Here is a 23,451-nt window from a genome sequence, read left to right on the forward strand (position 1 = left end):
ATTAAAAATATTCTTAATGCAAAAATATTTTTATTATTGTTAAAATGATTCTTACCTGACCCTTTGAGCAGAAATGCATTCAAAGTCAAGAATTACATAATGTCTGTTTGAAGTGTAGTGTGTAAAAACAATACACCGACACCAACAATCATTTTGCTCTGGTACTCAGAAGCCCTAGTAAGAGACATCTGATGATGTGCTTAATGCAACTTATCCAAATACCCTGAGTGCCTCCTTTAATGCAAGATTAGTGTCCTAGGAAAGCAGATTCTTGTGCTCTGGCAACACAAATCTGTATTGTACAATCGCCCAGAATAAACAAAACGTGGCCAGTTTCAACATATTGAAACTTTTCAGTCTCATCTTCAATCAAGAGAAACTGCTCTCACAGAGGCTGAATGGTAACTTGGGACTCCACAGTGACACTGTATTTTTTTTTGCCTAAGCCAAGATTTCCTAGACATGAGGAATTTGTGCAACTGTGTGTAAATGTGACTGCTGTCCATTAACCAGCCAGGGACTACTCAATCTACTAATTTTATACCTCAAATTTCTCTTAGATTGTGCACTAACCTTACCAGTCTCATGTTTTTACATGCTTTATTTACTGTGACTCCTATCCGTAATCAGTTATTGACATTATTTACTTTTTTCCTCTATTAGTACAAATAGTTTTATATTCTATATATAGTAGTTTATCATTTAATATATTAAAGGCTGCTTAAGACACAACTAAATTCCTCCACCTCTTGGACCTTTTTTGAAAAATTTACTGGATGCCCAATATATATAATATTCAATAGCATGTGAGAATAATTTTTATGCAACTCTGATAGTTAGAAAGATAGATAACTCAATTATTAGATCATCTATCAAAATATTCAGATGTATAAGAGGCTACTAAAAAGATTGATGACTGAGAAAGTCCACTGATTCTCTAGCCATCATATTCACACATTTGGCTAGACAACATTTTTCGCTGCCTTCACAAGCAAGCTTCATTACCCATCACTCCACTGAAAAGAGTTTATTATGAGGCTGCCATCTTGGCAAGACTATTATTTAGATGATAAATGTTGAGGGAAAAAGTGTGTCTAGATTTTTTTTTAAGATGAGCTTTTTGACAGATAAAACAAACAGCATCTACATTTCTAATTAACTTAAATTTGGCATATACAAATACAGGTCAGTAAAGCTATGATATGCTACTAGATTATCTTCTGTCTGAATCTTGCCCTTAATTTGTAAAATGTAAATTAACTAATTAGAAGAAAAGCAGCATTATTTGTGACAAAATGCTTCTTCTACTTCTTTGCTTTGTGACATTTATGATCAACTGTAGTCCTTCATTCTAACTTCTAATAGAGGGGTAATTATGCTCATACTAATTTATTAGGCTTTTAGTATTTTAAACCAAATGAAAACTTGAGATTTCTGAAGGCGAGGAAGCACAACACACTGCAACGTGCAGCTGAATTACATACTTGCTAGCTTCACTTCATTCACAATATTACGCTGTTTACATGTATATGTTGCATGAATATAGGTATGAAGGTACCACTTTCAATATTCAAGTACCTGACTCAAAGGAAAATCTCTATTAGTATTCTTAAAATTTCCTCGAAATCTCTGTATCCTTTCTGTGCATGATGCATAGTAAGAATAATATACTTACACTTTGTTCCTTAGTACTAAGAGTTAAATTTCACTTTATACTCCTACTACCCTCCTCAATTGTCATTTGAATGAGATTAGACTAGCAAATATAGAATTACTCGAAAGAAGGGGGAGTTGGTCATTCTTGAGTTTCAGCCCAGCAACTTGACCTTGTTAAATAAAAAATATATGATATCATAGTTTACAGGAAAGGATTCTTTTCGCTTTGGTTTGGTTTTAACTATTACTAGGTAGATAAAGACTCAACACTAAGAAATACATTGAAAATGTCAGATGTAAATGTCAATTAAAAATTACAAGGAATTCTGAAAGGTAAGGTCTGTGGGGGGTTGACATTCTTTGACATAGTGGAGTGTCTGCAACCAGGCCTTTGGCAAGCATAGCAGGATCTATGCTGTCAGCTCTTATCGTACATAACTTAGATGCTTGTCTAATCTGAATGAGAAATACCAGGAAAATTGGAGCTGAAGCCTTGCAGTAATGTGGATGGAAGCTGAAAATGCTCTATCTGCACTACATGAGTCTTCTGTGACACAATAAGATTTAAGACAGCACAGAAAAATATAAGGAAAAAAATTAAACAATTAAACTATATAGTGCTTCATTTACTACTTTTTAAGTTGAGAATGTAACAATCTAGCAGTGAAAGAGGCTGAAGTAACAGAATTAAATTAAAATGAAAATCCCAATTTCATGTCCCTATTAAATACAACATCTAAGGAGAACAATGCGTGAAAATATATACTTAATTAATATCAATCATTCAAATGTGAATGCTAATCCGAATGCAGTATGGTCTGTTCTTTCTTTGCTTTGACAAAAATTAGTTTTGATACAAAATAAAACAACCTACAATGCTCAGCCAAACAATTAACATAATAGCAATGCTAGGCATAAGCCATGGTCTCAATGGAAAATGTCTTCATGGTCCGTTATTCAATCACGTTGTTAAAGAGGGGATGACTGGTAAAATCTAAAAACATTACTTTTGAGCTAAAGTAAAAAAAAAATTTATTTTTCATAAACGACATGTTGATTTTTATGCTGTTCATGTGTCATTAAATAAAGGTAACAATAACTCATGTCAAATGATGTTGGAAATAAGCTAAATGTACCTAGAACATTTGTGAAGTGCAGAGGTATGCCTATATATGTGTGTGTGTATGTCTGTGTGTGAGTATACACATATATCTCTATTTATCTCGCAGGAGAACACAGAATTTTATCATCTTCACAAGTTAAACTACTGAATCAGTAAACTAGCAAAAATCAGCACTCTTCACTGCTTTTGATTCTCTTGTCTATAAACAAACGTATCTTACTCAGTGCTACTAAGGTTAGCAAGTTGGCATGGCAAATTTTAAAAAAGTGAATTACTTTTGAAGAAACTTATCTATAAGCAGCAAAAATCATAATAAACTCTCTCTTCTGTCTACATCCATTTTTGTTTAAGATTAATTTACTAATTCAAGTGGAGCCAGGAGGGAGAGAAAAAGGAGCAGAGCAAAACCCAGCATGTGTGAAAATCTACAAGCATTAGATAGCTAAACAAACCCTAAGTCCCTCAGTGTTGCAGTAAGGTCAAAACCTTTCAGCATTGTACCAGTGTGTCAAAATATGTCAACAAACCATCATACTGCAAGAAGAAGAATGACCTTTCAGTTCTTTATGTTTGGGCTGCCAATGAAGCTTTGGATACTGGGTATGCATGAACAGTTTTCCTAGCCACTTGACAAATGCAACTCCCAAGGTTTCCTCCAAGTCAAGTTGTTATACCACTGGCTTTCAACTCACCAGTACAACTTTTTAAACCATTTGCAATTGGAGAATATTGATCTTGTTATAGAACAGACATCAATAAACCCACAGCATAACTCCGTCTTCCCCTACCACCTACAGTCGGACAACAATTATTACTTAAACAGTCTTCACAGTAACTTGTCAAACCATTTTAAACAGCTGAACAGAAAAAAACTTATATCACTTTCTGATGTTCTGATCCAGCCTTTGCTCACATATGATTCAGCCTTATAGTCAACTGGAAATGAATTTGAACAGAACACTCTTCTCAAAAAACCCTAAGAACACATTGGCTCTGTTTGTGACTGAAATACAATCTTTTGCATTGTTTCTGTTCGCATTTATCTGAAATAAATACCTTCTTTTAATCTACAGGACTCTATAATTTTACTCTGTTAGCTATAAACTGAAGTCTCAAGTTCAGACATAATGTAATAATTAACAACACACTTAATAATGAATTTCCAAATTCCAAGGCTTCCAAAAAGTGTGGTTACTATTTTAAAATTACTTATGGGAAACTTGCTTTTATTTATTCTTTCAAAAAAGCAGAAGCACAGGACAACATTTAGAATACAAGCAAATGGGGGAAGGAATTTAGTACAGGGATGACTTACCATTCTTATTCAAAGAGAGGATGAAATGCTTCTCTTTCACTACGTGAAATTACCTTTAGTTTAATATCAGTGTCAAATATGACATTTTCCTACAGTCTTCCTCACATACAGTAAAGTTTCTTTAGCTAATAACGGCATCAAGCATTCTCCTGGGACTCTCTAGAAATTACATTCCAGAATGTACATATGCCTTAGTCAGGCTTGCAGAAGACAGAAAATGTAAATTGCTGTATTTGAGTTTATATCTTCTTACAGCAAGTCACTGACAGTACACACACTAATTATTATTTGAACCATGTGCTGCTGATCTCTATATGCCTCTTAGAAAACAGCAGTCATGCCTATCAGCTCTGACTAACAGACTTTTACAGCCAGGACTCCAGTTTTTAATTTAAGTTAGAAAAATTTTAAAAGTTAGACACTACAGGAAAAAAAGAAACAGCAGCATTCCTTTAAACCCTCAAATAATTCACAATGTGTTCTCAGACCCTGTTTTAAAGCGCAATCTGTGTTACTTCCTGTTCATGCTCTCCAAATTACCTTTGGTCACACACACTATTCAACAGTTTTTTATCCTCATGGTTACAAGAAATACACCAATGTAGGCCAGTGAACAATGGAAAGTGTGGCATCTACTACATGTGCACAAAGAAATTATACTTTGCACATGCAGTTGTCTTGTTTACCCCGTGGCAGTGAAAGCTATAGCCTGCTCAGTGGATGCCACCACTTTGAAGGAACAAACATACTGAGGGAAGGGATTCTCTGAGTACATGAATCATTTTATACTAAGTTTGTTCAGTATATAAAATAGCTTTTTTCTAAAACACCACTCTGCAAAATCAGTCTGGGAATATGCAAGACCAAACTTGCTTTTTCCTGTTTCTTTATTGAAAATTCTCAATATCTAAACATCATCTTAAATTACAACTGTGCAAACCCACTGACAAGGTACACTTTGTACATTTTTAATGTGAAGCTTAATTTGAAGATGAGGTTGCAGTGCAGCACTGCAACTGAAAATTGCTTAACAATACCATTGATGTATGAGCCATAAAAAACCTTGCTAAGCTGTCCCTGCAGAACTCGGAGTAATAAAAAGGTGTTCTTTTGCACTGAGGTGAACAGACATGGTTGACTGCATCTAGGGAGCTGTTCTGTTAAATGAGAAAGTGCCATTTCTTTCCTGTCAGTACAGACCAATTTAAGACACTCACAGATTTAGTTAGCACAGAGCACAGGATTTAATGAAATACACACATAACAGCAAACAAACTACAGCTATGTTCAAAGCTTTCAGTCAGATTGTGTACCGAATTAAACTTACATCTGTGACAGATGTGGGAAAAAAACCTAGAAACTTTTCCAGTCTCACTCCTACTTTTCAGAGAAACAATAAAAAAGCTGAATAGAAAAGGTCTAAAACCTCTCACCTTCATTCCTTTCAAAGTATCTAGACATATATTTCTATCCACATCTAACAGGCGATGTTACAGGTTTTCTCTCCAATTTCATTTCGGCTTTAAGATCAACCAACAGATCAGGTTTACAAAACCCTAAGCTATCAGTTGAATGTCATGATATCTCTATTGTGAACTGATGCTTCTTCTCCAAATGCTTCCTCCTTCAAGAGGAAAGGAGACACACAGGTGCAGTGTATTGACTGGGAAGCTGGTTCTCACTTGAGAGATCCTGGCATAGGCTGCTTAAATCATACAAAACTGATTCACAGTTTGTGCAGCTACACCTGTGTCTTTTCATATAAATAGTTTCAGAGAGCAATGAAAGTTAAATGTCTAACCTATGTGCAACCTGTCAACAAGTGTTCATTAACCCAACTGTCATATTAGAAGAAGCTGCAGTAACTCAAAATTCATTTCAGAAGATGTGATACTGTTAGTTTGGCCAAGCAGTACCAAAATTAAAACTAAGAGGATTTGTTCTTTAAAAAAAACCCACAGGAATCTGCCTAATTTCCATAGTTAATCTATCACTAAATTCTGGATTTAGGGAGTAACAAATCTCACTAAGGAGATTTCTGGTTTCCTTTATATGAATGTGAAATCACTATATTGAAGAATCAAAAACTTTTGTAGTTGTGTTCAATATGAACAGCTATAACAGAAGATCTGGCAAAATCTCAAAACTATGTCCAAAACAGTCTTACCGATCCACGTGTCAATTCAGTCTGGCTTTTGCAACATTAAAGGTACTTGACTAACAGCTCAGTGAGAGATGTTATTCCATTTTTGGAGTTGCAATATTAATTAGTACATGAAAAAATTAAAATGAAGTTAGCTGTGTCTTGGTTTCCTGATAAAAGCATAAGAGAAGTTTCTTTCGGAAATGGCAGATTCCAATGGTACACACTATTCTCAAATGTTTTACACATTTTATAGCTCAAACCAAAACATGGATAGTCATTTTGTTCAGCACAAAAAAAAGACAGAAACTACAACTTCAACTTTGCAATGGGAACTTTACTGCAATCAACAAATGAACCAGTGCCTTCATCCTACTTATCTACTCAACTTTCACCCCATCTCAATCTAGTGAGTATGTTTATGCTCATGTTATCTATTTAAAATTCACTTCTTGGACCTGCTTTTCTCTGATACCATCACAGATCTCTTCAAATGCATCCCTTCTCCTCAGAATATATTCCAGCCAGTACATCTAATGGACTCCTCCCAGCCTGAGCTGTTCCATCTCCTCTTATTTACACTGATGTGCAAGTTCAGCACCATTTGCATCAGCATCTTTCCTGCCATTCTCACCATTTGCCTAGATACTGTATATACTCAAATTTCTTTCTAAGTCTTGTACTCTGGTTATACGTTTCGCAAATTCGTTTCTACAAATTTCCTGTAGTACAGTATCTTCATTCAACAACTGACAGTCTTCCTGAGGTTCCTGTTACCTTGATTCAAGTTTTACAAGTCACTGCTTTCTGGGATTGTCAAATAAGAGCAGGTCCTTCTCATGTCAATCAAGAATGTTGTTGCAGCAGAGCATAATTGTGAACTCTGATGATGTTATTCTCAAGATTTGGTTTCTCCTTCTCTGCTGCCACCTATAGAATCTGCTTTAAAGGTATTTCCAAAGCTAAGACTAGCTATTTTCACCTTGGCATTTCTCATATTCAGCTGAAATACTAACGGTCACCAGACTAGCCTCTAATAGCACACGTTGTCTATTTGTTGCATGTTCACACATTTGTGCTATCTTCTCCCCTATCGCTCAGATTTCATGGATGCTCTCTTGTGAACACTGAGCAGACTTTTAAATTTACGCTTCAAAAAATTCTTTATTAAAACTTCCATTTACCTCACTTACTACCTTGCTTAGGGTTCCACCACGCATAAAAATGGAACTGAAGATGAAGCATCTTGTTTAGGATTTTTTTTGGAAGAAAAATCCTCTAGTGAGGAGGCTTCTAATTCCATGATAAGATATATAAATATATACAATAAAGACCTTTATAAGAATAAAGCAGAACTATTTTAACCATCTTTAAAAGAAAAGATCTTTATATCAATACCATCAACATGTTCAAAAATTCTGTCTGGCATAACTTATTTCCCTCCTTATGTTCCTGCAAATACTCACTACATTTTTTACCTTGAAGATAATTGTTATTACTGTTTAAAACGTAGAGAACATAAAAAAAAAAATTATTTAAAAAACCCCAGTGAAACAGTATTGTCCTAGATACAACGACTATGAGCAATAAAGTTCTTTACACACAAAGCCCACTTGGTTTGTGAAGATTTTATAACAAATTTGGCACCTTGCAGGTATTACAAAACGTTACAGCAAGATCTTCCTTCAAAGTCAGATACTAAAAAAATTGACATATAACTTCTGTACCAAAGTAACTTATTTTGTCATCTAGCATCATTGCAAAATCACCACATGTACCTGCTGCATGTTAACAATTATGAAGTGAATTTTTCACAAATATTTCAGCATTCCAATTTGACATGCTAATTAATGACATTCAAAATGCCAAATTAGTAACATGTATTTTGTTCACATGGCTTCATACAAAAGTCACTAGTGTGTTTTCCAGTAACTTATTTTAAAAATGCAGTCCTATTTATCTATAAGGAAAAATAACAGAAATGTACCTGTTCCAATAGCTCCAAAACTGGTCCTGCAAGTAGGCTTGGTGGCTACTTTCATCACCGAATGAGGCTTTGCTTTCAATCCAGTGAATTACGTGTCCTTCAACAGCTAGGGTGACAGCAGAAAATAAAGTGAACTCTGAAAATCAAACTCAACAGCCTGCAAGAATGTGTTTGGGAATATCCTATTTACCCCCCAATCTACCACATAATTAATGTTGCAACAGAGTTACATATTTGTAAAAATATCTTTCAAATATGCACATAGGACACTTTTAAAAAAGAAAGTACCAGAAAATATTTTAATGGATAATTATATCAAGTTCAGTTTAATTACACCCTGTTGTAGATATATGCATTTATTCTAACACAAACAGAATGTAAGGAAAAAGGGACTAGACTAAGGTGCAATTGCATCCTACTTTCAACCTTACTTTGCTGGAAAGGAGTTGTCAGGTAAGGAATTGAAAACTTCTGGTGAATAATGACGAGAGTTAGTGAAGCTGCTAAAACCAGAAACTTCTCACCAATCCAGACAGGAAGGTGTGAGAACGGCAAGGTAGTTTATCATAGATATATATCTGCTTCCTTACTTTTGCAAAATCAGTAATGCTTCACCAGAAAGAAGTTAGGAATAAGAAGGCTTATGTGAAAAAATGTGATTTTGTATTTCTGTTTCTTTCAATGCTGTGGGATTTGCTTTGGTTCATGTCTTTCCTCATTTCTTGGAGGAGTGAATTTCTAATATTAATAAAATTATCTTTTTTTGGTAAAAGGAAAGTCCTCTCTGAAGCTGGCAACCTAATTTTGCAGGAGAAATCATGAGAACCACTCTAAAAGATCATTCTTTCTCCAAAAAGGTAATGTGGGGTATCATTATTGAGGTCTTTAAAAATGCTTCCTTTATTTTGAGTTCCCTATGATATCCACAGCCATGATGTCTTAGCCTAAGTTTGACCTGGGATGAGCTACTCAAAGAGCATGCAGACCCAGACACAATACAGAAAGATTAGAAGAGGCTATGGCAGCACATGATTGACCACAGACTGTAAAATGACTCAGGAAATCTGGGTAAATAACTCATGAAGTCACCACACTAAGCTCTATATGCCACCACTACCCTGCTATCAGTAACCAAGTTAACTTATCATAGAATCATAGAATAGTTTGGGTTGGAAGTGACCTTTAAAGGTCATCTAGTCCAACCCCCCTGCAATGAGCAGGGACATCTTCAACTAGAGCAGGTTGCTCAGAGCCCCTTCCAACCTGACCTTGAATGTTTCCAGGGATGGGGCATCTACCACCTCTCTGGGCAACCTGTTCCAGTGTTTCACCACCCTCATTGTAAAAACTTTCTTCCTTATATCTAGCCTGAATCTACCCTCTTTTAGTTTAAAACCATTACCCCTTGTCCTATCGCAACAGGCCCTGCTAAAAAGTTTGTCCCTATCTTTCTTATAAGCCCCCTTTAAGTACTGAAAGGTCTATATTGTGTAGGCCTATCCTACTACATCCTCCCCCCACCCCCAACACCTTTGGACCCCAGGAGATAAAATAGCTGAGGTATAAACTGTGTAGTCAGTTGAGAAGCAATTTCTAAGAAACATTTGCCTTTCTTACCTGCGTACTGAGCCATGAAGAAAAGAATGCAAGGACTGCCCATACATTAGTTCAGATCAGACAGCAGGTAGAAAATTATTTCCTGCCAATCTCAAGTGACTGAAATAATTTGAAGAAAGTAAAGCACTACCACTATTTGGATTTTTAGAGGCAAATCCATGCAAACAAATTAATGGCTATTTTTAACCTTCTTTCTAATAGGGTAATATTACAAACCCAGAAATTCTTTTGGGTGTTTCCTAGCTTCCCTTCTCAAGCATTAAAAAAATTAGCTCCATCTAGTTGCTTTTCTAGTTTCCATTTAATCAGGCTCCTGAACAGCTGGGATATAATCTTATCTGTTTCTAATGTAAAAGTGAGTATCTTAATACCAAGTACATATTGTGTATATTGTAAGTCCACGCTATTGGAGAATCTTATCAATGCATATAACTATCTGAAGGGCAGGTGTTAAAAAGAGGGAGCCAGGCTCTTTTCAGTGGTGCCCAGGCAGTGGTGCCCACTGACAGGACCAGAGGCAATGGGCACAAATTGAAACATGGGAAGGTCCATCTGAGCATCAGGAAACACTTTTTTACTGTGAGGGTGACTGAGCACTGGGACAGGTTGCCTAGAGAGGTTGCGGAGTCTCCATCCTTGGAGATATTCAAAAGCCATCTGGACATAGTCCTGGGCAACCAGCTCCAGGTGACCCTGCTTGAGCAGATGACCACCAGACGTCCCTTCCAGCATCAGCCATTCTGTGATTCTGTAATTCCACAATCTTCCCTGTTAACTTTAGACTTGATAAAAAACAACCATTCCCTCATCCTCCCAAGTCCTTGGTAGCTTCCTGAGACCCTCCAAAAGTAAGAGGTATGGAAGTGAAGTAGAAGATATTAATTGAAAACTCTCCAAGTGTGGCTTGACAAGAGTGAATTGCAGATCATTAGGATGGCAAATCTCACTGTTTCAAATATGGATTGGTTCAGTTACAAAGGTATTTTTTATTTTGTACCTACAACCTCTTATTAACATCACTACCATTTCTCTTGTTTGGAAACATGATTAGGAATACAAACATCACTGAGCTAAGGAAAGTCTTTAAAAACTTTTCAGAAGACTCCTATATACATAGTTGTCTATCTATTGGATAACAGATTATTGTGCTGAAAGATGGTATCTCAAGCACTTCTGAGTAGTGAAACATTTTATAGTACACACTCAATTCCTTCTATCAGTGTACAAATCAGTTATCTCAGTAAGAATTCCAACTGTTGTCAATATAAAGAACAAAAAACTAGTCATGTATATGACTTTCACACATTGCTTTCAGTCTTCTTATTTTCTCTGATAGACACAACAGTAGGCATCTGCATAGACAGGTGCTGTGTTCTATGGAGGCGAAGCAGAAGTCTTTTGGCATGAAAGTCAGTTTACAAAAACTAATTAATAATCCTTTACACTTGGACAATATGGATGCTTTTTCTTCCATGGCCCAGCCACTAGGTCATCTGATTACGTTCTTACATGGCCTCAAGACCAGAAAATGTAGATGAAATTTGACATGACCTTCATACCTACTTTTATTCCTTCTTGCTATGCAGGCTTTTAAAAAATAGAGAACTGCAGAGCTGTATTTATATGCAAAGTGATGGCAAAAAAATAACTGCACAATGACAAACCTTTATGCAATGACTTATAGGTGTAATGGAGCAGTCTTAAGACTGCTTTGAACTGATTTGGTCTAGAAGTTTAAGACAATTATAGGTATTTCATAGTTCAGTTCACAAAGACAGTGGGCACAGCAGGTGACAGGGAGTAAGGATTTGGGAGTTCTTATTGTTGCCTGTTTTTCTTTTTTTCCTTTTTGTGATAATGAGATAAAAATATGCAGAGACCAAAGAGGAAACACTGGGTAATACTACTTATGATCAAACCTCTCTGACCAAAACTAGAAGTTCTTAAAATTAATTGGGTAACTACTGAGAAAATAGACTAATTTGTAGTATCTTATAATATACTTCATTTAAGTAGCCGTAATATTTTAGCATGAACACTTCTACACCAAATAAAATAATACAAATTCTTTTAAAAGACTTACCTACTGGCACTTCTAAAATAAAGTCTGGTGTTTTGTCATAACCCTTTGCACGAAGCTGATCTTCAGCTATACATAGAGAATAAGAACTATTGTTTATAAAACTATTCTATTAAGTAGGCAGCAGTATAATTAATTTTATTTTAAGTAAGAGTGCAAGAATTACTAATGCAGTCATACATATCTTTCTTATGCATGCAATGCTGTGTCAGATTAAATGAACCTTCATAGAAAACCTGAAGCATGGATATAAAAATGCTTCTTTGTCATCCCTGCATTTTTATGTCTTCATTATAAACATCATTAATTCAAGCTGTCATATAGTATTTTATAACCCCCAAATATTCAAAATAAAGAGGTATATTTGCTGATTGAAAGAAGAGCCTCCCCACATTAGGAAGCTGTTAAGATTAATCCTACCAACACCACAAATGTAGATATACTGTAGCTGCCTTCTTGGTTTTATTTTAATGTTAGCATCAAGTTGTTAAAAAAAGAACAAGAAAATCCTTCTCTTCCAGAAATTTATTAAAGGAGAGAGAAGCCACAATTTTAGTTTCTCTTGCATCCAGCATTCTATAGAATTTATCAAATTTCAGAACATATAAAGATTTAGAAATTCTGTTAATATTAACAATACAATTCTATTGCTTACAAATATTAGAGCTGAATATTTCAAGAAACAATAATGAGTGAGCAAGATAAAACCGCAAATGACAAAAGATGCTTCCTTTAAAAAAAAAAAAAAAAGCCCAAAGCAAGCCCTTAATATTTTCTAAACTATTGTCCTTGATTTCCGATACCATTACATTGGTATTTCTGAAACACCATTTCTCCATTAGAATTTGGAGTGACCTGGTCATTCAATTCCAGGCATGGCTTTCTGTCTTCACCCAAGCTCAACTAATGGCACTACCTAGTAACAAGTAAGGCTGTGTAGCCCCTTAACACCTACTGGGCTGTTGACATTGTCATGCATCCCATTCGCCTTTCTACATCACCTTTGATTAAAATTAATGGTCCATTCTCACTGTTGGGTAGCTTATTTCCAATCCATTTATCAGGTTAGGACAGTAGTTTCATGGCCAATGTTCAGAACTCAGTTTTAGAATACTTTGTGCATATCCTGAAAGGTCAGTAGTTTGAGTCCAAGTAACATTTTAATATCAAGAAAAACATACACTCTTAGAAATAAAAATATTTTAAAAGTGCCTAAAGCAAACTTCCTTGCTCTTTCTCATTGAAGAATATAACTCTGAAGTATTTTTTTTATATAGTGAACTAATACTGAAAGTGGGACAGGAGGGGGACAGGTGTACACTTTGGGAAGTTGTACATTCACTTAAGTGTAAACTGCAATAGCTGTTTATTCTTTTTGATAGCTGTAGTATTTATTTTGAAATTTGAGAGTATTTCTTCACTGTAAGCACACTATATTGTAAATACAAGTCTTTGAAATGCAACACTTCATTATATCACCCAATCAGCTATTAAACTTCTCTAGGATTTGGAGACAGACTTGGTTGTTGGCTATTTTTTCAAAGATTGTCAGGTATATGGATAAAAGATTTTTAGATTAACAAGGTTCTAATTTAACAGAACCTAAGAATAGACAGTGTTATGCCATAACATAAAAATGAATTAATGTTCTAAGTAATCTCTTAATCTTGATAAAAATAAAGAATAATCCAGTTTTATCCAACTCTATTTAACTGTAACCTGCGCTTAATTGTTTAAAACAGACTAGAAAAGACAACAGGATGTCCTAAATGAAATTTTCATTATTTAAGAACACACAAATGGTAATAGAAAGTTCAGTCTTTTCTATCACATCTAACAAATGCTAGTATCACAAATTCAGAGAAATGTACCTTAAAAAAACCCTACTGAAAATCAGGATAGATATAAAAAAATTTCCTGATGGGTCAACTTGGCAGGTCTTTGACCTGGAGTTTGCATCAGCATTACTTTTAATATTCTTCAGCAGACTCTTTTTTTCAGGGATGTCCAATTACTTTTAAAATCATTTGACCCTAACGCATCGCTTGAAAAAGAACATGTTTTTTATTTTAAATCTGTTTCTGAATGTTTTCACTTGGTTTCTCCTAACATTGTGTATTATGATAAACATTCGAAAATATGTTAAAAAACAGGTTTATTATTGATGTGAGTTGTCTATCATGGGTAGGAGCATAATTATATATTACTCTTTCTTCAAGTATTTTGAAGCTTTTTTAACTTTGGGGAAAAAAAAAGAAAAAGAATTACAGAAACTCCCCACAGTCACCATAAACTACTTTTTTAAACCAAAACCCCATCAAAAGAAAAGAAGTTCTAGCTTTTCAGCCCAGGTATGTTTCATATGGGTCCAGAAGCTACAGAGGTAGCATTCTGCACCTTAAAAGATCTTTTAGCTCTTGCATGGATGAAGAGAACAATTTAACAACTGCTTGAAGGCCAGCCCATAGCAGCTTTGACAAGTTACATTTATGCATGCTCAGATTTGAAAATTACATTGAAACAGCCCTAATAAGTAGTTATTCTACAGATTCCCCATTAATTTAGATTTCCAACAAAACTGGAACTTCATCTTTACCATAACTTTACACTCAATCATAACCGTTTAACACATCATTGTTCTTATACTACCCTCTGGATGTAACAAAGAAACAAAACATTCTTCTGTTGGTGCATGAATGAGCAGCAACTGCAAATTTAAGATTACAGCAGAAAACACCGATCAGATTTCATGATTTATATCCAGGCTACTACTGAGGGACATCATGGTGGGAACCAAAGGAAGATAAGATTCCAGACAAAGGTCAGTACCTTCCCATAGCTAAAAGCTTTCCTAATATATTAATGGCAAAGATATAAAAAAATGAAGATCCTACATAGAACCTAGAAATTCCTGGCATTTCAGTATGGCAAGTGAAACTGTTAGCCTGTTTTGAGAGAAAGCTTCCACTAATCACTTTAATCTCAGGCAAAGTGATAAAAGACTTGAGAGCTGTGTTTTTGCTGAAGAGAGGATGTGGTATATGATATGCTTCACATGAACAGTGGATTAATAAAATGCAAACCCCATTAGTTTGTATAGGTTTCCAATCAATTTCTGGGTGAATCTGAAGGTGTTACTTCTGATCTGTAGGCTTTGAAAGCTAACTGCTCTAAAACCAGACAAATTACGTCCTGGACCTGAAAAGCTGTTTCATGCTCCAAGACTATACGGGGGCAATTTATATTCACTGTGTCCTTTGACTGTGCTTTCTTCTCCTGTAATAGACTCTCTGTTGCCCAGGTGAACATAGTTGGTACAAAAAACTTACTATTCTTGAAGAATAGTACACTGGCGTAGTACACTAACATGGAAACTGCAAGAATTCTGTTGCTTTAACGTGTTAAAAAGTAATGGAATTGCCAAGTACAGCAATTTAGTCATAAGCCATCTTCAAAAATGGAATGCAGTCTTACTCATAGCCTAACAAAGCCTGAATTTGTTGACCTATAGGAAATACTGTCATCTCTTCTGTTTTCCTGAGGTTTTCTTCAAGTGGTTTTGGAACTAATTTTTCAGAAAGGAAAGGTTTTATTGCAAGGGGTTCAGTAGGGTTCATCTTGCAGATACTTAGGAAAAGCTTTTTTTTTTTTTTAAAAAAAAAATCACACCTAGAACCTTAGACACACGCAATGCACAGAAATAATAAATATAACCACTTAACATATCTTAAATAATGACTAAAAAGACTTCAGTATACATAAAATGTAAACAATAAATTAAGCTCTCTCATTTATATCTTTATATTCTAATGAGTTAACCCATTCTAGATATTTTGATTTGACAGCACAAATTTCTTAGAGCTTATTTCTAAAGACAAAACTGATGCTCATCCAAGGTCACGAAACATTAAAATTTAAATCTGATTTGTATACTACACAAGCTTGCACAAGCCAAATAAAATGATAATCATTGGGTTGAGGATCCATTAGTGAGTCATCTAGTCCATTCCCTTGTATCGTGACAGGATTTATTTCATTACCAGCTTTGATGGATGAGTGTCAAGTCTAGCCTTGAATTTTTCATTGAGGGTGATTCCATAACCTACCCTAGCAGCTTGTTTTATACTTATTGTTCCTAGAACTGTTTAGTATTTTAACTCAACATCCCTCTGCAATTACAGCTTAAACCTATTACCTCTCTCTCTGCTCTTATAGCCCAGTAGGAAAAACTACCTCCTCACATTTTCAGAGTGTCAATTGCAAGTTTGTGTGCAATAGTTATTCCTGTCTTTTGTTTATTTTTCTCTAAAATAAAAGAGCACACTAACTCTGTTCCTTAATCATATGGACAAATATTTTAAAAATCTTAATACTCTTTCTAATTTCTTAAATTTGTTTAAGGTTTCCGAAATCTTAACCTGACTAGCTTTATCAGAGATCATAGTTTCTGGTAAAACCAGCAAAATTCCCTGATCACACAAATTTAGTACAATACTCAACCATTAACAAAAGACAGCACTTCACTTTGTTATTGTCTCATCACATAAGGAATCCGAGATTTAAGAAGTCATTGTTAAGTTTATTATCACAATAAGAGAAATGATGCTTTAAACGCTAATCATTGTTTTAATGGAACTCATATACAAGAAACTTAGTGCAGGCTAAAAGAAAAAAATGAAAGTAACTTTCTAACTAATTAATCCTTAAAACAACTTTAAATATAGGGATTGTGAAAACAGTGCTTGCATTGGTTGGGAGGCAGGGGGCAAAAATTCAGCAGAAACTGCACAGAAAGCTAAATGAGTGAATCCTCTAGCAGTTCTTTAATACATAAAGCATTCTGAAGCTAATATTTCTTATGCTTCCTCCTAAGTCTCATAAGGCCTAGATTATGGCTAATATCTCATGACACCAAAAGTAATACTGCAGCAGATATTAAAGCATTTTTTTCAGCTACTTATTCTATAAAATATTAATTGCAAGCCTGTGCATGTGCTGTATATATTGGGTATTAGGTAACTGAGTTCCTGCTCAGTTCTAAATCAATAAAAGATAACATGTACAGCATCAATCATTTTTTACTCTTCCTTTACTACCTAATACAAAGAGCGTTGAGGCTTACTTTTTTCTTAAGTAAACAGTCACCGAAATCTTTGAAGTTAAGGATTCACTGGCTAGCCTCTACTACAGATTCTTACCTATGAAAGAGAGATTTTTTTCCAAAAGCATTTCTCGCAGCAAGACTTCATGCTCATGCCCAATAGCGCTGATAGCTTTAGGTTAAGGAATGGAAGATTACTTTGGAAAAGAACCAACTTCAGAAAAATATCATACGTAAAGTAATTAATGATAAAATTTATTGGCCTTCATCTGCACTTCAGGAGTGATCAAGGATTTGAACTCTAAGTTTTGAAATGCCTTACAGGGATTTTCAGAGGCATTTAGCACTTTGTGAAAATCAGACTACTGTATCATCAGCATATGTTTTACAAAATTAAGACCCATTAGATCATATTTATTCAGTATAAATAAGGGTAATATTTGCATTTTTGCTTTATTCCCCCCCCCAAATTTAAAAGAAAGCGTGAGCTTAAAACATGTCGTTAAATTCCTTTTAAGTTGCTCTTTACTGACTAGTGTTATCAATTCTCTAATTCAGCAAAGAATGAAATAAACCGTTTTTTTCTTTATATTCTGAAATTGATAGGCACTACATCCATCTGAAACATCTTAACTGTAACAAAACATCCTTTTAATTGATTTTTCAGAAGCATGAACTAATGTCAGGGACGGATGAAATAATATTTTATAGTGAAGTCCTTTTCACTTCACTGACGGTCTGTTGATCCAATGTGCTATTCTTAGCAATATGTAAAAAAGTCACCACATCAAATATTTTTAATGTATCCTCCTGGAGGTCAAAGTTCTATTCTGGAAGCTTTTAAGAAGAATCTTATAGAACATCATGATAAAGGATCCTACATTAAAAACAGTTATGTTCCTAATTCTGTTTAGAATAACTCCTGAAAACTTAAACTACAGATCACCTTACCATTAGAGTTAATTACTTAATTTATATCAACACTTTATGCTGAACAGCAAAAAACTTAACTGTATGGAATCATTTCATATATATACACAGTTTTTATCAATTGAAACTATATATTACGTTAAACTCTACTAGCAGTTACAGAATAAAAGGGGCAAATGAAGAACAGCAAAAATGTAAGAAAAATACTGCAAACAGAATTTATAATGCACCATAAGCAGAAACATTTAGACTTAGTCTATAATAATACCTGTTATTGATGTATGGCAATGACCATGGGGCAAAACTTGTAAATAACCTCACAAGCCATTTTCTGCTCATGCAATCTAGCAGCCTAGTTTCCCGTAAGCATCTGAACTATTACTGAAAAATAGCCTCTTGGCATTTACAAAGAGGTTGACTTCATACTTTAGTCCATGCATATACAATTAGATAGTTATATTTAAAATCAATATGCAATCCTTCAGAAGACATTATGCTTTTAAAACCTTAACTTTAAATTGATTTTTAACTATTTTATGCACCTCAAAATTAACATCTAATTCAGCAACATACTTGCAGATAATGCACTCGTGCAGCTTAGTATTAAACTTTTCTGTACCAAAATGGAATTGAAAAACTCCTCATTATTCTCACTGATGTCACTGTGTATTCAATAACTTCACTTGAACCAGAATCTGAAGAGGATAGAAAAGACCTTTTTAGACTGCACGCAAGTTATTCTTAAAAACTGTTCATAATTTTACATATGCTTTATTATTACTTTTAAACACAACACTTTCAAAAGACTATAGCCAGACTGTTCATCAATAAAATATTAATCTTAAAATTCTGGATACGAAAATTAGTGATCAACAATCTTTTAAAAAGTGTAACTTATTAGATTAATCCACGTTCAGAGAGCTGCGTTTAATGTTGAAGATAATTTTAAGTATTCACTGAGACTATGATTAAAACCACAAAATACAAATACAATTAGAATTCTATCCTGCTGCTGTTGAAGTTAATGGGAGCAGGGCTGACTCTGTAGTAGACACTAGGCAAGTATTTCCAGTGGAAATAACATATTTTTAAGGGGTGACCACCACATGTATCACAACTACAAGTAGTAGTGTTTTTCATGCATAACTAAACATCACTGTAGCCCTCCTATCCTGCAACTGTACAGTGAAATCAAGATCTTCCCCCAAACTGCATGCAGAGATTTATGCAAGGATTCACTAGGGCTTGGGAGGGAATTGCCTTGCTAGCCTGCTCAGCGATAGCAGGCCATGATTTTGAAATTGTTCCTTTGATAGCAGACTGAAACAGAAGAGCTACTCATTCAGACTTTATTAAAATAGCTTTGGGGTTGCAGTGATCATTCCTAACAAATTATAATCTTAATCTGGAATACTCAGTACTGTGTGGAGTTCCCCCAGTATTCTCACTGGATACTGAGGATCTCTAATTAACCATTTCAACACTACAAAAAACCAAATCCCTTAAAATTCAAGCTACATAGGGTTTTTTCTACAGCTAGCCTCATTTCTTTAAGAAGAAGAGAAAGTAAAAGAACTGCACTGGAACACCAGATATGAGTTTAAAAATACTAATCGGTCAATCACACCTGAATTGCACTTGAAAACATTCCAATTAAAACTCACATTCATAAGAAAGCAATGCCATAATGTTGAACACTACCTATGCAATTTACTAATTTAATCACAGAATAGTTGAGATTAGAAGGTATCTCCAGAGATCGTCTAGTCCAACTCCACTACTCAAAGCATAGTCAACTAGTCTTAATAGAAAACTAGACATGCATTTCAACTAATCAAAATCAAAGAGGTTCAATCAGGCATATGAACGTGTAGCCACCAAACTGACAACTTCTTGTGGTCCATCTGATTTTTGCTAAACAGTATAAGAGAAAGCTCTGCAGTGACCCTCTAGCTGATTGAATGTAAAACAGAGGAGTATGAAACGTGTTTTGTGAAGCAGAACTTTATGTCAGGTTAAAGCTAGACACATCTCTTCCACACAGTCTAAGCTCGTCAATTGTGCACCTAAAATTTTATGGGAAAGGATACTGTTTGATGCAGTCCACCAGTGGTCCATAACAACAGTCATTCACAGTACACTGCAGACAAATAAGAGTAGTAGTATAGTGATGGGCAACTACAAACTGTTAGAGTTAAACAGTATCTTAAACACAGTAATTACTTTTCTTCAAAAAGGCTATCAGATGCTGTTCAGATTTAATCACAGAAAACAAAAACTGCATGCTTTTATTCACTATAAAAGCAAGCTATTAAAAAGTGAAATGCTCTCCTCACAAATATTGCATTGCCATTTATGGTGCACCCTGACCTCACTGATAGTTTATGATGACAGTAATTAAATGAGGTTTAAAATCTTTTACTCTGCTAGGCAGATAACAGCATTGCCACAGGAACAAAAAAAAAAAAAAAAAAAAAAAAAAAAAGACAACTGTGACTAATACCTGATAGACTTGATTTGCTAGAACTCCATCTGGAATCTGAGAAGGGTCCCGTAGCATACTATTTATAAGAGTTTTGGAGGCTAGAGAAATAAAGAATATAAACATACAAAAAACCTGTTAGTTCAGTTATACACTTGGAAGGAAGAGACACATACTTTTATAAGGAAAACATTGATGATGTTGATAATTTTGAAAATTATCCAACCAGCAAGTACAAACCTATAAATTTGTAGCTACTTACCCATTCTGATAGGATTAACTCTAAAGGTCTTGAAACACCAAAGGATTTTATTAGCACAGGGTGAAAGCAGGCCCCTGTTTACTTTCTCAGCTTCACTGGACAGTTTGTGCTTCAGAAGCATCATGCAGCTCCTAAGGAAACTGCTTTGTATAAAGAAAATGTAACTCAAAATAACCTCCATATCCTATGAGAGCTTAAGGAAGAAGATATGTAAAAATTCAAAACAGCCTTTAAAAACAATGTTTGGTCTCAACAATCTTAAGAACTTTATAGACTTGATGATTCCAGTTTAGTAGTTTTCAAATTTATTTATTTACTTTTTTAGTGTTGACACATTTATTTGACTGTATTTAAAAGCTGGCAAAAGGCTTTCTGTGCTCTTTTCAAATGTATAAATCCAAGACACAAAAGAAATCAGAAGTGATTTTAGGACTATTTGTCAGTCTTTCATTCACTAATGTTGATACTACAATGAAAAAAATAACATAAATCAGGACATGTCTTTAGTTTATTTTCAAATACAGTCCTTGCAAGCACTGGCATTGTTTTCTCTCCAGATGCTTAATCTGGGTAGTTGCATATACCAGTTAATTACTAATAGTAGTGGAAAGACTTTATTCTAGGAAAATGCATTCTAAAAACATCAAACATTTCATTTTACAGTTTCTCGGAGAAAAAACAACACTGCTGCACAAGCACAAGCTGCCTCCTTCCTGGGAACAACTGCTGATAGAGTTCAGTTGGTGGTATATTTATACCATTGAATCCTTAAGTGTAGACCAGGCTTGAGACTAGCAAGGTTCCCAGCTTTGCCAAAGACTTCCTCTGTGACTTCAGGCAAATTCCTTTAACCTATGTGTGCTTCAGTCGGGTAAACAAAGTGAAAAACTACTCTTCTCCTGTTCTTCATCTGTTTTGCCCCAACTCAGGGCCAAAGCTTTGTCACTGTCTTCAGTGACTGAATCAAAAGCCTCAGACGACACTGTGAAAAGGATTCCTGGAACCTGTGACATGAAGGGATCTGCCATATAAGCAGCAATGCTACTACTATTAATGAATGTGTGTAAACGCTCTGCTGAAAGTAAAGGAGACGGTAATTTTAATCTTCTCCCCAAATGTTGTCTCCTAAAAGCACCACATTCAGTTGAAAGTAGTATTTTCAGGAAACTATTTTGTTTAGAAAACTATACCCTAATGCAAAGCAATATAAACCCCAAAATGAGTTTAAAGGTTTTGCAAGAGCTACAAAGAATGGCATCATCACAGGCAGGAGCCAAAGCTTGCACAAATGTTTTTAAAGAGAATGATATACTAAGCCAAAACACTTCCAGATGCATCATGCCATATGACATATTTGTATCTTATTCATCTCATATGAAATAAACATTACTTTTATAAGTGGACAGTAAGAATAAATAGGCATTTTACTTTAGCTTTCGTACACTGTTAAAAATGCGTTTTGTACACAGGATAGAAACATTGAAAATGTGAACCAGAAGGTAGTGTATATATTTACTTTATTAACACTAAAAATTAAAATAATAACAATTTTTTAGTAGGTAGCAATAATACACAAATAATAGTTTGCCAATAGAGAGGTTGATAGAATGGTAGAATAATGAAGTGTTAACTGAGGAAGATTGAGTAGAATTCACTGTTTTGAAGGGCTACTGATTTAAGTATCGTGACTTGATTATGAAAAAATTGGGCTATTTTGTGACTGATCAAAAACCAGAAAAACCCCACAGATCACATTAGGGAAATGTTTAACTGGACACTACTTTGAGTAATGAGCTACAGGTGCAAAATATATTTCCTCTATTTCTGACACTGTCAACTTCAGTTTCTCACTTGAAGTTACCAGACATTCTATTCTTTACCTATATCAGAGTAATAATGAATTGACATACTGAATTTTATATTATGCTGATGGCACATTGGTTCTACAAGGTTTTAAATTAAGCCTTTAAAAGAAAAGGCATCAAACAAAACCACCTACTATACTAGCTTTTGATATATTATCTTCCCTTATATAAACATTATCTGCTTGTCTAATGTCCTGCAAAATTAAAAAAACCCCTGCATACTGTTAATTTTGTATTACCTATGCAGTTGAGAAGGTATCTTCAACTGTAATGCTTTTTTCAGACATCCAGTTATTGGAGTGGCAGCACACCAACAGGCTGATTGTGTAAAAACCAAAACAGCATAGGAGTGCTAAGGCTTTTATGTGAATAATAACGCCAGTCAGAAAATAAAGTTTATTGAAACACTATTCTTGTATAGATCTCTTCCTTACTTAATCAAAAGTAAGATGACACTGGTGAATATTTAAACAAAAGCAGGTCATCTACTCTTCTTACTCAAGCTGCTATACCACTTCTAGTTGTGGTCAAACTGAATAATCGCTTGAATATAGTAAAGAAAGGTGGGATGTAACACACATGTCGTTTAAATAAAGAAATTACTTCCATTTGTATTGCAAATATGCAAACATTAAAGTAATAATTTAATTACATTTTTGCAGACTCTAGCAGAAATAACCATAGCGCACCTAAAAAAATGAAATACATGGAAAAAAAACTTCTGTAAGTGTAATAGTGTTCAAAGGAGATAAAGAACACCTCATATTTACATTTTAACACAGCTGCAGTACAGCATTAAGGCTACTGTGATGGCCTTGTGAACTTACATCTTGCTGTTCTTGTGTTATAAGAGGAAAAAGGGCTGATGTGAGAACAAAGTACTGTCAGCA

The 23,451-nt window shown here is 34.7% G+C and overlaps 1 protein-coding gene across 3 annotated transcripts in view; it reads right to left on the reverse strand.

Moving 5' to 3' along the window:
• The window catches only part of CDIN1 (CDAN1 interacting nuclease 1), a 129,433-nt gene that overhangs the window by 56,112 nt on the left and 49,870 nt on the right, over nt 1-23,451 (reverse strand). For all 3 annotated transcript variants that reach the window (XM_072865552.1, XM_072865554.1, XM_072865555.1), the window contains 5 exons: nt 20,456-20,535; nt 20,043-20,092; nt 17,120-17,187; nt 11,925-11,990; nt 8,225-8,330 (listed from right to left, as the gene is read on the reverse strand). In XM_072865552.1, the coding sequence (XP_072721653.1) occupies nt 8,225-8,330; nt 11,925-11,990; nt 17,120-17,187; nt 20,043-20,092; nt 20,456-20,535 (370 nt within the window). The remainder of the gene's footprint in view (nt 1-8,224; nt 8,331-11,924; nt 11,991-17,119; nt 17,188-20,042; nt 20,093-20,455; nt 20,536-23,451) is intronic.

This window comes from Ciconia boyciana, chromosome 6 (assembly GCF_034638445.1).
Source record: "Ciconia boyciana chromosome 6, ASM3463844v1, whole genome shotgun sequence".
NCBI lineage: Eukaryota > Metazoa > Chordata > Aves > Ciconiiformes > Ciconiidae > Ciconia > Ciconia boyciana.